At 39.7% G+C, this 15,149-nt stretch overlaps 1 protein-coding gene across 2 annotated transcripts in view; it reads right to left on the bottom strand.

Moving 5' to 3' along the window:
- EGFLAM (EGF like, fibronectin type III and laminin G domains) overlaps positions 1-15,149 on the bottom strand; it is a 75,016-nt gene that overhangs the window by 38,258 nt on the left and 21,609 nt on the right. For both annotated transcript variants that reach the window (XM_032206368.1, XM_032206369.1), the window contains exons 4-7: positions 14,939-14,965; positions 10,453-10,570; positions 9,672-9,807; positions 2,992-3,158 (exon numbers count right to left, since the gene is read on the bottom strand). In XM_032206368.1, coding sequence (XP_032062259.1) covers positions 2,992-3,158; positions 9,672-9,807; positions 10,453-10,570; positions 14,939-14,965 — 448 coding nt within the window. The remainder of the gene's footprint in view (positions 1-2,991; positions 3,159-9,671; positions 9,808-10,452; positions 10,571-14,938; positions 14,966-15,149) is intronic.

The raw sequence follows: 15,149 nt of genomic DNA, 5'->3' as shown, positions 1-15,149 counted from the left end.
AATAGCACCAAATATGTGTGGCATGTTCCACTGCTTACACGGGAAGAGGAGCCACAGTAATAATGAGGGTAGTAATTCCTACAACAGGCACCCTGAAGAGGGAAGATGCTCCAATTTCAGACATGCTGACGCCGGTCTGACACCTTTCCAACCACAGTAGGTGAGTAAGAGCTATCTGCTGGCACTTTGAGAGATTCAGCCATCTGCTGTCATCTGAGATCCATTATGGTACATGAGGCATCCCCAGAGGACTGCAGGTGTCTGGGAGAGGTTTAGGAGGTACATGCCTTGTGTTGTGACAGCCAAAAAACAGCCAGTATAATCCAGAGGATCTCAAATACACCAAATGTCATTATCTGAGCAACACAACTGAATGATTAGATAGGCCAAAGAAGACAGCAATTGCCCTTCTGGCTACTAGATGGGGAAAGATATTTTAGTACCTGAAGAAAATATGAACTAGGAGTCAGTTTTACCTGATTATTCTTGAACCGAACGTGCATTTTTCTGTCAAATTAAACTTTTCAGCTGTATAAATCACATTAGGTTTTTGTTTGTTTGTTTTGAGGGAAAAATAAATGACCAGTCTATGCACTGCTTTAGTCAAGAACATTTTTTCAGAGCAAAAGTTTAGCTTTCCTACTAATATATAATGTACTCCTGTGTCTGGTTAACATCAAACCACTTTCTTATACAGACGTCACATACTAAAGCCAAATGAGAGCTTTATAATTTATACTTCCTGAAAGCTGCAGAACTTATTTCTAAGGGCATGCATGCTTTGCCACCTTTGAACACTACTTCTTGCTCTGCAAAAAGAAGGCTGTTGTGAAGAGAGTTACCCAGAAAAAGTTAAAACCAGCTTTCAGGCATGCTGGCTGTTTTGAAGCCTATTTGTAAAGTCTGTCCTGAAAACCAACACTAGACTGGGAAAGCAACCAGATTTGCATTCTCTAAAGGGCCCAGGATTTGCTGAAGTAGTTCTGAATTTAAGTGGCCAGGTGTAGGGCTGGATGCAGGTGTAGGCAGGCCCTCAAGTATCCAGTTGCAGGGCTGGGTGCAGCGCCTCAGGGACACGCAGCATCCCTGGGATGTGGGAGCTCTGTCTGTTCATGAAGGTCTTCTCCAAGCACTGCCAGCTCTGTGGTGCACGCAACCAACCTTTTGGTCACTGATTCATCCATGCACCTACCACAGACCAGCAAACAGTTTCTGAGCCTGTTCACGGAGCTGTGCAACTACAGCATGGTAGTTCTTCAGATCTGATCCAGACACACGAGTCAAGCTCATGCCCAGTAGGAACCTCTCCAGAAATCAGCATTTATATACAGTAGGTGTGAGTCTGACTCTAAGCCCTGCTGACAAAAATCCTTGGCTTAAAGCCATCTTGACTGGTTTCTGCAGAACGGGCAGTTTCCAATTTTCAAACTTGCAAAGTGCCTTTCCAAGAGCACTACAGTAATAAGTGCAGTACAATGACTATTCCACGCTTATTAGCTTTATCTTTTCTGACCAAAGAATGCAGACACTCACATCCAGATGTAAACAGGATACTAAAGAGCACATAAGTGTGCTTAAGGTGGAGGGAGCTGAACCTTGAGGATCTGAAACCAAGAAATCCCACAACACACTGCACCTTCATCATTTTTATAAACATTTGCTTCAGAAGTTAAACTTAGAGTTCAGCTGCCACAATAAACTTCATGCAAATCATTCAAGGGATTCAAAACATGGCAGAGGGGAAAAGCAAATGAAAGCTGACTTTAAGGGTCAATGAAGACAAGGGATTTCAATATAGGGAGGCAATCTAGATATAAATTGTGGTTAAATTGATCATTAAAGATGCAGTCCACATTTTTGCAGTATGCAAATTGTTCTTGCTGAGTTCACAATCCCACCTGAATATCAGCTGCTCATTTTCTACTGGTTACTTAAAAATGATTTGCAACTGGGTGTACAGGTGAGAAAAGAAAAAAGCCAGTCTTGTAGCTCCTTTTTAGAGTTCATCAATGTGATAAAACTATACCCTGGCATTTTCTTGCCTGGTGTTCTATCCCCTGTAAATACCTTCAAAACTGGGGCTTACAGTACTGAAGCCATAAAAAGCTGTAGCTGCTATAAAAAAAAAAAAAAAAAAAAAAAAAAAAAAAAAAAAAAAAAAGTTTAGTGCTTTAAGGATATAATCCTGTTAGTCCACATTACCTAACATCTTCATAGCCTCCTGTATGGACTCTGCTTTGCCATACTGGTCCTGGATGTGCTCTGTCTCAGTTTGGTTAGGATGCCCACACACACAGCTACAGCTCAAGGGGAGATGATGAGCAACAGTATCTACAAATCAGCCCACAGAGATACAATCCCTGGCAAAGGATTATACCCTAAGAAGGCCATCAGGAATGTGCACGGGACCTACTCCTTGCTGCAATGTGCATGGCCTGCATGGCTGCACAAATGTAAGTGCAAATTTTGAATGCACTTCCACTTAATATTTTCCTACATGGCTTCTGATAAAAAAGGGATGGTTACCTGTTATATCATTATTTTCATGGTTATTCTTAGCAGTATAACAGCCTAACTACTCAGAAAACACAATAGATTTACTTTGGTCAGAGTTGTTTAAATTACACATGTACTATATATAGTTCAAAGAACAGAATAAAAAAGATGAACAATAGACTTGTTTTACTCGTTTCTCCCCGTGGTATTCACTTGTAAGTTCTGCATGAAGACGGCACAAAAGTCAGTAAGCAGAGATCCAAAAATATCTAGCAGTGACCTCCAGAACAGAGAAACAACATGAAAACTTTACAAATCTTTGCTTGCAGCTCAATATTCACAGGATGCTGCAAGCGCTGTGGACAGGAACAACACCAGGTGTTGGACCAGGGGTGCATGTACACCCTTGACTTGGAGAAGCAATCTTTCCCCAGCTGTCCACTACAGGCTTCCCCCAATATAGAGCTATAATTAGAAAATGATGTCTTTACTCACTGAATGTTCGGACAACATCACTTGGTGCACTGGAGGGGCTGGATCCATAGGAGTTTGCTGCTCGGACGGCAAACTGATACTTGGTATTTGGGAGAAGTCCCTTGAGAACCATGGACTCCATCTGGATCTGCTCTCTTATTACAGTCCAATTGCTGTCAAGGTCTGGCCTTCAGGATTAAAATAGAAAATAAATAAATGAATAAAATAAAATAAAAATAAAAATAATAATAATAAAAAAAAAGAAAGACCATAAATAATTAAGGCTAGCTGTAGAAATTCATTGCCTTTAAACTTTCCAGGGAAATACACCAAATATATGAGGTATAAGCTTGCTAAATCTTGACTGAAATCCTTCGTTCTTAAGGGGCCAGACTGTGCAACCACAAAAGCCTGTGAGATGGAAACACTGCACTACATGGTGATACAAAAACAATGTTCTGATTTTGCTTATAAAGCCAAGAACATGTTTTAGAGGACAGTTTGAAAATCAAGTTCTGTTTGTCTGTTTTTATGGATTTGGGGTTCACAGTTTTCGCGTGGTGTTACATCACCACCAGTTCCCCATCTCCTCTTTGGCTGTGTAATGCAATACTTTGAAATAGAGGGAAAGATTCTGATTTATTCCTAAAAGCTTGTGCTCTAATACCACTGAGTCCCTTCAAACATACACAAGCGCACTAACAGGATGGGAATCTAGCATTTGATTTCCCAGGCACCTAGGTTAATGTACCCACACTGGAAAATCTGGATCTAGACCCTTCTCCCCAGAAATGAGAAAAATACTGAATAATAATGCAGATAAACTAATTAATTAAATAATTAATCCCATAGCCTTTGGGCTATGCCTACTTATATGTTGATCCATACTGGAAGCCAGCTGCCAATAAATGCCACTACCATTCAGCTGACATCAGTACAACCATTCACATGGCAGTTTCATCTCAACACCAACATAAGAAAACTAGAAATGCTTAAGTTCAGCTGCAGAGGAATATGTGAAAGGGAAAGGCTACTTCAAATACTTTGAGAGAGCATCCTGATGCTTTCACACCATTTCTGCTCTCACTAGAAGTGGTCTCATCAAGGAGGAATATGGAATGAGAAGGTAAATGAATGTAAACAAAATCAAAAGGTAAACATTAAATCCAGGCCACCCAAAATATTCGAATTGAAGCTTATGATAGTAAAAAAAGGGATATAAATGACCTTTCAGAGAAAATTATTCCAGTGTCCTTTTCTAAGATAGGCTTGTGGTATTTATTACAGGAAATAACCTCAAAATGCTCCCTGATGCTACTGATGTTTACATAGGACTAGCTGCAAATGACTTCAACAGTCTTCCAACAAAAATTATAGCACAGGGCAGGCATTTTGTATTTGTTTATTTGCAGCTGGAAGGAAACGCCAAAGTTAATGTATGTTTTCTTTCATCAGTCAATACAGGATTTATTGATCACCGAGGTTTCATTTCTTTGTGCCAGCACAGCAAATGCACTGACAAAGCTGTATCTCCCAGCTGCCTGGCTTCTACGCAATGGCACACAGGATGCGAATATTGTATTGTCTCACTAAAAATAAAATCAGACAAAAGAACAAGATGCAATGACAGCTAAACAGACCATCTTCAGTCACCTTCTATCACCGTTTCCTGGTAGACAGGAGGGCATTTATTTTGTCTGCTTTTTCATTGTTCCCCTCCCAACTTTTTGATGCCCAAAAAAGTAAAATTTTAAGTGTTTTCCAAATGAAAGCTGTTAACTTTGCTTCCATCCACATGCTTGCTTAGCACCATGTTCTCAGTTTTCCTACACACATCTTTTTTTTGTCTCTAATTACAATCCAAAGAATTCCTACTCATTCAAAATGGCCTTACAGTGGCTTTGCTACAGAGCGTGTCAGCATTAATGCCCAACATTGAGGGACCCAAAGGAGGCATTACTCCCTGCAGAGATTTAGGAGAAAGCATCGCGACTCCACAAACCACAGGCTAGTCTTCAATTTCACCGCCTCTCACAAGACTTCCTTCTACAGAAATGAGTAACAGAGGAAACGTCTGTGAATGTGTAAGTGTCTGCAGCTGAAGGAGAGGGAAAAAGAGATTTATCGCTTGACCTTTGCTATTTCTCCAGAACGTTCCCTGTGTGAACAAATCAGTACAAGACGATAAAATGGCAAACAGATGGGGAGAGGAACACAATGAACTCAGCTGGTGAATATGCTCGGGGCAGCCAACTCCTGTGTTTCCTAAGCTCAGAATTTTGTTGAATTTCACTTCATGTCAACTTTTACACTAGAAGGCTCATTTTGATGCCACTTTTCTCATCTTCTCACAGAATCACCTTCCCTGGACCAAGTACAGGTTTGCCTCCAGCTGGGACTCTGCAGAGCTGCTCCAGAGGATGTCTCTGAGCACAAGGCATTTTCTGCTGCAGAAGTCACAGCTGTGCATCTCCATGCAGAAGTGCTATGCAGTAAGAATCTGAACAGAGACAGAGTCAGAGTGTTTTTAAAATAATAAACATAGAGGTAAAGTTGATAGGACTGAACAGATAAAAACCAAGAGTAGAATTCTGCCCCAAATCTGCCCCAAACATTTGGATTATTGCTTTATGTTGTGATCTGGGGAATCATTCAGCTCAAGAAGGGAAATCTTTCTGATGTGGATTACAACAATTTTACACCCTCTTGAACTTCCTTTTAAAAATCACGTAGAAATGATTTAAGAATAAAGCACCTGCTAATAATCAATTTTTAAAAGGTATTTGATTGCTCTTTTGTGTGCTATTTTTTGTTCATCTAAGTTCAGCTCTGCAAAATACTTTTTAAGATATGCCTACAAATAATAAATACAGTGACAAGTACTTATTTGGTGTGGAAAATGCTGGATGTAGAAAATAATGCACTATAGGATATTATTTTTAGTTACTATTACTGTTTAGCTTTATTTTGATGCTTTTTACAAAATATCCCAACCAATATACTAGGTCAACAGAAGAAAAGTAAACTATCTTCTAAACATATTCCTTTGTTAAATCTTATACTGATGGTAACATTTTTTAAATATATCCTTCTTAATTTCTGTATCTAACTCTCCTCTTTCTTCCTTAATTAACTTTTCAGGGATTTAACCCTTCCAAACAGTGATGTAAGTGTTGAAATAGATATATCTGTTCTATGAATTCATCAGGAAAGCTGTATAAAAGGTGTGTGTGGTAGTTTTTGTTTGTTTGTTTGTTTGTTTGGATTTTTTTTTTTGGGGGGGGGGGGGGCGGGTGAGGTCTTTAGGAGGTGTCTTCACCATTTGAACTGTTGTTTAGGGTTCGTTACAAATGAAAGCAACCATTGAACCACTACCAGCATTCATGGTCTGAAAGTTCACAGCTGACTTACTAGAAAATTACAATTCCTGCCATACATGAAAATGTAACTTTTCTTTGTTCAGCTTTCTTCCAGCTCTGGGATGAAAACTGGTACATTCAAATGATTTCTACTGGGAAAGAGACAAACTTTCCTTTAGATGGTTTGACCACATTTCAGCATGAGATATTCAAATATGACTGATTCAGCACAGCACCAGTGACAGATAGCTCAACGCAAAACGGATTCAAGGATAAACCTTTTTTGGAGGGCAGACTTGAAACTAATCAAGAAATCTGCCCATGCCACTATGCTGAGTCTCCTCCATCCTAACATCAAAATACTGATAAATCTCCCCAGTTTTATCGGCAGAAGCTGCCTAGTTCATGGCAACAGAAGGCTCATGTCACTACTGAGACGTTGAAAAGTTTTTCATACATGTCAAGACTAACAATGAAAGCCATTGACTCTATCAGCAGATAGAAAGCAAGCTACTCCTTTTAAGAGACAGGCTGCTGAAACACTTGTGGTTCTGTAGAAGACAACAAAAAATTGAATAAATTTGTCCCCAAGTTTAAAAGACTGGTAGGCATTAAATAGGTTAGACATCTGGGTATTCCGGTGAAAATACCTAGGGCATTTTTGAGAAGGTGTTTTTTAAATTTATATATTTATATATATATATATATATATATATATATATATATATATATTATATATAATATCTCGCAGATAAAAACCTAAACTAAAGTCCAGGATGTTATAGGGACTTCCATATGAATGCTGTTTGCCATAAAATATCTCTCAGCATAAACCAATAGACGATTTACTTTGTGTCTGCAAGCTTCCAAAGACATCATGAGTTATTTTAAGTTCAACTTGTTTTTTATAGATTCTGTATGAACTGTGCTGATAGCAGTGAGACCTACACTCATCATCCTGATTTTATGCACTTAATCAAACTGAGCGTGCAGAGCCTGAGTTATCTCAGCCCACCATATATCTGACATCATCCATGGCGCTCCACTGCCTACGGCAAACCAAGTGCTCCCAAGAACTCCCAAGGGAATCCTTGTTAGAGCCTAAGTAAGGGCCCAAATTCAGCCCTTGAGCAGAAGGAGACAGCAGGTTAGCTCTGGTTCTGATGACAATCTGGTATGTGCAAACAATTAATGTACTGAATGAATGTGAGGTTCTAATCCCTGATATCACAGCTGAAAAAATAAAAGTGTTTTTCCCTCATCTCAGTCTCCCAGCATGTTTTTTTTTCCTAGGGTAAAAGTAATAAAACTTAGTTCTAAGGGGAACAAAATGATTCAATGTCATGGTTTCTAGAGGTTTGTGCTGTACCCAAGAGAAATCACAGATTTGCATAAGACAGTTATTAATTTTGCAAAAGCTCAGTATCAGAATTGTATTTCTTTGACATAAGAGGACTTATTTCTGAATTAGGTTGCACAGTTTTGTTTTGGTTTCACATTGGTTTAATTTCAATAGTTTTATCTTGTGTTAATACACTTCATAGTAATTAAAGCTATACGCAGCAAAAGACAATGAAGCTTAAAGTTAAATCTTTACCTCTAACTGCCATTAGGGCTTATGGCTCATTGAACTTTCTCCAAATATATACTCAAGCTGCCAAGTCTAAGAGAGTATAATCCCAAATTTAACAAATATACTTCAAGATTAGCTTTAAATCTCAAACTAAACAGTGTAATCAAAACATTGTGCTGTTAGCAAATTCTTTCCCAAAGTCTAAAAACAACGAAACACTGAAATTTCAATTACTCATATCTCTTGACTTAAACAGTGAAGGCACCTTTCTACTCTCTGGTTGAAAAAAGGTGCGCTTCTGACATGCCAGGTGGAAATGACAATGCCCACTTCTTCCATTAGCAGGCCCCTGGTGCCAAGAAGACGTGTACGTAAACCTGCAGGCTCCATTTTCTAGCAACAGCACAGAAACAACAGATGTGCAGTCAATCAGAACCCAACAATATCCCTTTCCTATCCACTGAGTAAATGAAAGTTAAGAGGTGGGGAGAAGAGATAAATACTCAGATAATGATTATGCTGGAAAAATAGATATTGAAGAAACTGCATGATAATTCTACAGCAGAGTTTACATTATGGCCATAATAAATCTTCAGCCCTCGTGTCCTGCCTCCCAGCACAGTGAACATTGAATGGCTTCCCACTAAATATGGGGCATTTCAATTCAAACACAAAGTGCAACGTAAGTTCACAAGCAGACTTTCAGCCTGGGAATTCTTTTCATTATATCAATATCTCCTAGACCATAATCGTACTTTAAGCACTGAAAACCAACAGTTCTTTCTGTCTGTTTTTACAACAACTAATCTTTTTAAAAATGGATGTGTTTTTCTGAAGAGTGACTTTTTGACTTCTACAGCTCAGAGTAGTTAAAGAAGCAATTCTCTCTTCTTATCAAGCAACCTCACCTAAAACCTGTCACCATGTGTTCACCCAAAGGATTAAACTTCCCAAAGCTGAATTTTGCACTCACAGTGATGGTAAACAGAGGGGTAAGCACATCAAAATAAATAGCTTTGTATGCAAATATTAGCTTCTACGTGCATATGAACAGCCAGGTACAAATATGTCTTTGAGCATCCAGATACAATCACCTGCTCCTGACCCTTTATACATGTATGTATCTTATAAAAGCAACTTGCCTGGCAACTTTTCACCGTTTACGTCTATTACTGCAAAATTTAAAGGGTTCAACATAAAAGCAAAACCAAATCCAAACAACACAAAACATCCATAATTCAAAAGAAAGGTCAGTACTTCATGGACACTTCATCAGCATTGGAATAAAACAACAAGTCTGAGTCCTGCAAATTCAAGACTCAAAATGCTTTTGTCAGTTAAAACCACCCAACATACTGAGTTTGCAGTCCCTGGATTTTTCCCTATATCAGCCAAGGGCACATCTGCTCAGGGGGACTGCTCTGCCATAGACCCTTTTCTCACTGCATGATTCAACAGAGGTTGATGACAGGAGAAACTTAAAACTTTATTTATCCACGCTTTTTTTAGAGGGAACAGATTAAACTAGGCATTTTTTTCTTCAATCAGAAGGCAGGACTTACTGGTGATTTTACATCAGTTTTGATTATTCCTTTGTCTTTAAATTTTCATGGTAATTCAACACACATTGAGAGCAAAACCTAGCGTACTGTATACTGTAAGTAAATAAATAATGAGAAGAAGCTATACCCAGTACAATAGCACAACTTAGAAAAAAGCAAAATGTAGTACACCAACACTGAAGTTCAGTTATCCACTGGAAAACTTGCCTGATAAACTCCACTACGTAGTACTGGATGGGTGAGCTTCCTTCACTGGCTCCAGGTTTCCAGGATAATGCAACTTCTGAATCAGAGACGACAACGATCTGGGGCTGATAGGGTGGTGCAGGGGGCATGCAGTTATCTATGCCAGAAGAAACAAAACAGCATTAGAGGTACAGATTGTCTAATAAACACAGAAACCCAACATTCACAAACTTAGGAATCAAATCTATAGGCTTCTTCCTTCCCCTGCTGCCCCTCTAGAGCCCCACACTTGTAGAAAAATAATAATATTAATAAAATATTGCAGTTCCACACGTGACAGGGATTTATGTGTGCATGTCCTGTTGTTTTACAGAAGTGATATATGCTGGGGTAAAAATAAAGGGTTTTTTTCAAATGGTCTAGCAGAAATTTATAAAAGATTCATAAGGCATCCCAACTATCAGATGGCCACTTTCCTTTTAAAACATTGATAATGACAGGATCACATAGGTTGGAAAAAAGCTTCAAGGTCATCACGTCCAACCATCAGCTTGACCTACTGAGTCGCATCACCAAACCATGTCCCTCAGTGCCATGTCTACACAACTCTTCAATACTTCCAGGGATGAGGACATATTTTTGATCACTGCTATCACAGATATATCTTGCCCTCTGCTCATCCATGGCTTTGGGCAAATTGAGGTTATAACATGGTCTGTATTTTTCTGCCAGTGTTGTGAAAAAACTGCACTGGTCCTGCCCTGCCAGCTTTGCAAAAGAAAGCCATGTAGAGAGGGTTTACCTTGTGATAAGGTTGTCACATCTCTTGGCATGCTGGGCCGTCCTTTACCTGACCAGCCATAGGCGCCAACGCTAACACGATGTGGGGTGCCGGGCTTCAAATCCCCGATAACAACTTCCTACCAGAGCCAGGAAAAAAAAAAAAAAAAAAAAAAAAAAAAAAAAAAAAAAAAAAAAAAAAGACAAAAAGCATTGTGAAAGCTCTTCCCCACACAACTGTGAGCAGCACTGTGATCTGACATGGTATTTTCCATTCAGCCTCCTGGGAAGATTGTCCCCCTTCCCAGCTCAGCTCGGAAACAAGCACCACAAACACCACCACGTGCTTCCTCGCAAGCTGCAGCTCCCCAGGGGAATCCATGGGGCTGACCTGGACCCATTTCTCCGCATAATTCACAAGGTTAAAGAGATTTTGCATTCTCTGTCATGCTTTTGCTGATGGAGTTGAAGTCACGTACTGTTCCCTCCCTTGAGCCAATTGCTGGGCTTTGTAATCAGTGTAATTGGATGGGTTTTTTTGTTCTTTTCTTTTAAATGCATGGACCATAGGAGCTTCTGAAAATGAAGCAGCTTGCAGCCGTGTGATCTGAGGATCTTTAATTTCTCATAAAGCAGAGACAAATCCCATTACCACTCATGATATTCCTAGCCTGCAATTCTCTTCATGCTACCAGCCTTGACCTGAAGCAACCACTTCCTTTACTTGTCCTTCTGCCATAAACATGGAAAGATTAACACACAGCCAACTACTGTAAGGAAGGCAATGCTAACCTCCACATGAAGAGCTTGTTCTGCAGAATATTTTTCAGAGGAGCCTGCTCAAGTCTTGCAGAAATAGCAAATGTTGCCAAAAAAAATAAATTTCATTAGTGACTGTTTGACTTACATTTCAATGACAATTTCATTAGTGACTGTTTGATCAGCTTCAGATGTTTAGATTTGGCCTTTAATGGAGCATGAGCACATGTGTATAAAAAAACAGACTTCTTTACCTGTAATCTCTCTACAGATAAAAATCCTAGTTCTATTATTTCTGACAGCTAAAGCAAGTAAACAGAAATACCAGGTTCTATGCCACAGATTGCTATGGTGTGAAAAAATGCATTTATAGAAAATTGTTGCACAGAGATCTTTTTATTTGGTTGTCTTTTGTTCTTTGATATTAAAAACATTACTCACAGTGCATGTGAAAATGAAGAGGTCTCCTTTCTCTTCAAGCTGGAACAGAGTCTAAACCTGTGTTTCCAGTTGCAGTAAAATAGTAAACAATCCTAAAATTTTATTATCTACTAAACATTCTTATGACAATTTTTTGGACAAACTCTCCCTTTCTGTTCTTTGGGGAACATATTTCATTACTATAACATCATTTAGCAACACCCTGCCATCTGTCATTTCTCTATTCCACGGTTTTGGAGCTCTGTCACTGATTTCCTATTAACATGGGCTGCCTGACCATTATCCTGTTTTTCCATCCTTCACCCTCTATCTGCTTCAATGATTTGGATTCATCTGAGAGAGATGATAACAGTACTGAAAAAGTAACTGCCCAGAAAGAGGCAGCAAGAACACTCAAACCAAAATATTTATCTGCTTTTTTTCAGTCTCATATTTGAGGTAACTGAGGTCTTTCAAAACATGATCTGAAATGACGGCTGCTGAAAACCCAGCACCTCTCCTATTGACAATACTGATGATCCTGCTCCTGCCACTCCACCTGCCATGCCACATACACCGTACATCTGTGTTTGAATTGTGTGCATTTGTTTCTGCAAGCATCCCTCTTTATTACACTAATTCTTCTAAGAAAAATCTTTCATCATGTGTCTGACTGTCTGATTGCTTTCACACTTGGCTATCAACTTGGCCTCAGCAAACAATATGGTATTGATGTATTTGCTTCGTAACTATTACCTCTCAACTCAAGACTACAACAAACTAAAACAGAATGAACCTCATTGACTGCAAAGCCAATCAAAATTGAAGTGCTATTGAGATACATAAGTTCAACACGTTTATCCTCAAAACCTCAGTAAAATGCTCTCTTGCCTAACACATGCTGGTGTCTACCTGCCCCTTTCTTCCAGCAACATCTTCTCTGTGAACATAGTTTTTTGATATACAGAGGCTGTCTTTGAGATAAAGTATCCTGTAAGCTTCTAAAATCAAGATATTAATGAGTGGGTAAAGGTTTAAGACATCATCAAGCTACCTTGACCTGTGGCAATCTGAGGGTATTTCCAGATCACACCAGGGCAGTTTCACATGAGATTTTGGAGAAGAAACATATCCCTTGTTACCCCACTGTCCAGGGGCCTGAGCATCCACTTCCTATCTCTTCTGCTTGTATTTATGACAAGGGTCTTAAAACCAAGTTTTTGGCATCTCTGGGGAGACAGCAGCACTACAGATAAGGTTTAGGTGATATAGGTGCTATATTGAAGCTTTACTAGCAAAAAATGCAATTTCTTGTCTTACATGACACCCTTGCTAAAACCCTGCAAAATGACATTTGGTATTCTCATTACAAATCTCACATTCTTGAACAGGATGAAGCAATGTGATATTTTTTCTGCAGCACGGGAACCAGGTGTAGGCAGGAACTATGCACCCCTCCCTGCCTTGTTGCGCAGCCTGTGCTCCCTCCAGCTGTGCTGAAACTTTTTGTGAGGCTGTGCGGTAAGCCGCCTCACAGAAACCTGGTTTGCAAGACATTTTCCAGGGAACCCATTTTCCATTTTGTTTTGTTTTAATAAAAATAATAATATTAATAATAAAAACCCACAACCACAAACATAAAGCATCTGGATTACAACACAGGTGTAGAAGAAGCAGAGCTGTTTGTGATGCCACTTGAATCCCTAACTACTTGTTCCCTGGTCTCAGCTGGTCACTTTCCATTTTGTATGTGTGTTTGGTGATCTGATAGGGAGCTTGTTGTTTGCTACGGCTCTGTGCCAGACCTAAAACCTCCCACTTTTTAACTTCACAAATTTTTCTTGCCTTTTTTTTTTTTTCCTTTTTGTGTGTGTGTGTGTGTGTGTTTGTGTATATATATTTGTGCTGAACTACACAAATATTTGCAGAGTAGGACAAGAGCCTTAGTAAACGGTACTGCTTCTGTGTTTCTCCAGGCTGCTCTCATGTATGTGTACTATATTAAAATATGATGTAATACAAATACGAGACACCATCCACTTCACTAACGCCCAGGCACATGCGCACACACATGCACAGGAACAGGGCATCTCACTATGACAGCCTCGCAGGTTCCAGAGAAGCTTCTGAGAAAGCAGCGGGTTCGTACCCACACCGGCAGAGGAGGCTTACTGATGGAAACACAAATTATGCAGACTTAACCACAAAGCTATTGCAGATTTCTGTTGTGTTTGGTATGAATATAACAGAAAGCATTTCAGCAAGAACACCACTTCCTGAGGATTAATGACAGCTGGGAGCTGATTAATTCCAGTCAGTCATACTTCTCCACATGTTCTCCTCACAAGTGTTATTTTTATCAAGCAGAAAAAAGAGCCCGGCGTGGAACCTCATCTCCAAAATGCCATAATCCAAACTCTTCTCTGCTGGGATTGAACCAGACAGTCCTGTTTCAAGCACATCCTGAGGTATTGCCTGGTCATCAGCCTCTTACAGACCAAACCTCTGCTAGTTCTGATAGTGAAAGCTTTGCTGGATCCACCAGCATTTCTCCGTTTTTCAAATATCTCAGGAAAAAAAAAAAAAAAAAAAAAAAAAAAAAAAAAAAAAACTGCAAGAGGTTGTTGATGAAGGATTTCAGTTAAACACCAAAATCACTGCCCGTACCCTACCCCAAGGCAAGCACCTCCTGGTTGCTTCCTCCTTCACAATAAACCCGGTCTGTTGACTGCTCACAGGAAGCAGAATGGACAGGGATGGAAATAATTAATGTGAATAATTCTGCAGCTGCAAACCCATTTCAGACCTATTTTACAAGAGCTTTTGGTCTCCCACTCCCTCCTGCTGGGCACCGGCATTGCTGTTCTCTCCCCATGCTCCTCCTCATCTCCTCCCACCAGAGGAGCTCAGACTTTTTCCTCCCCATCTCATCTCCCACTGCCAGGCTGCTTTGCTCTTTCCCATCACCCTGAGTCTGTCTACCCAACTGTGCCTGTCTCCTCTAAGTCTTCACCTGAATATAGCTCACTTCTTCTGCTCAAGCCATCCATAAACACTTTTGGAGACTAGCAGAAAAGTTTACCCATCTCTCAAACGGGAGCTGCTTCACCCAGAAGTGTCCCCTCTCTTTACCTCTGGATTTTGAGCCTTATCCACTATTTGTCACATTCTGACTACAAAAGATCATGTCTAAGTGCTAAGTAGAATCAACATTGGAGATCAATAGGGAGACGTTTTGGCGTGTGAATCTGTGGAAAGCCCAGATCAGAAAAGTTCAGCCTTATTTTAAATCACAGCTGTGACCGAACCTCGTGTGAAGCAATACTTACAAAAATTGCTTGTCCTTCAAGCTGACCCTGGCAAAAAGAGAAATAGGACTTGTTAATGAAGTAACATACTAAAAAGTGATGGTAAATACAGATAAATAATGGGTCAGTGAAGAAAAACAAGGCTAATGCTGCATCATACTGTATTCTTTGAGACTGTTATTAATCTCTATGAGTACAAGGATGAAGACTCTGTTCTCCCAGTAAGAAAGAA

The sequence above is a fragment of the Aythya fuligula genome, chromosome Z, assembly GCF_009819795.1.
Source record: "Aythya fuligula isolate bAytFul2 chromosome Z, bAytFul2.pri, whole genome shotgun sequence".
NCBI lineage: Eukaryota > Metazoa > Chordata > Aves > Anseriformes > Anatidae > Aythya > Aythya fuligula.
Note: the sequence above shows the minus strand (reverse complement) of the source record. Positions and strands in the feature narration are given on the sequence as shown.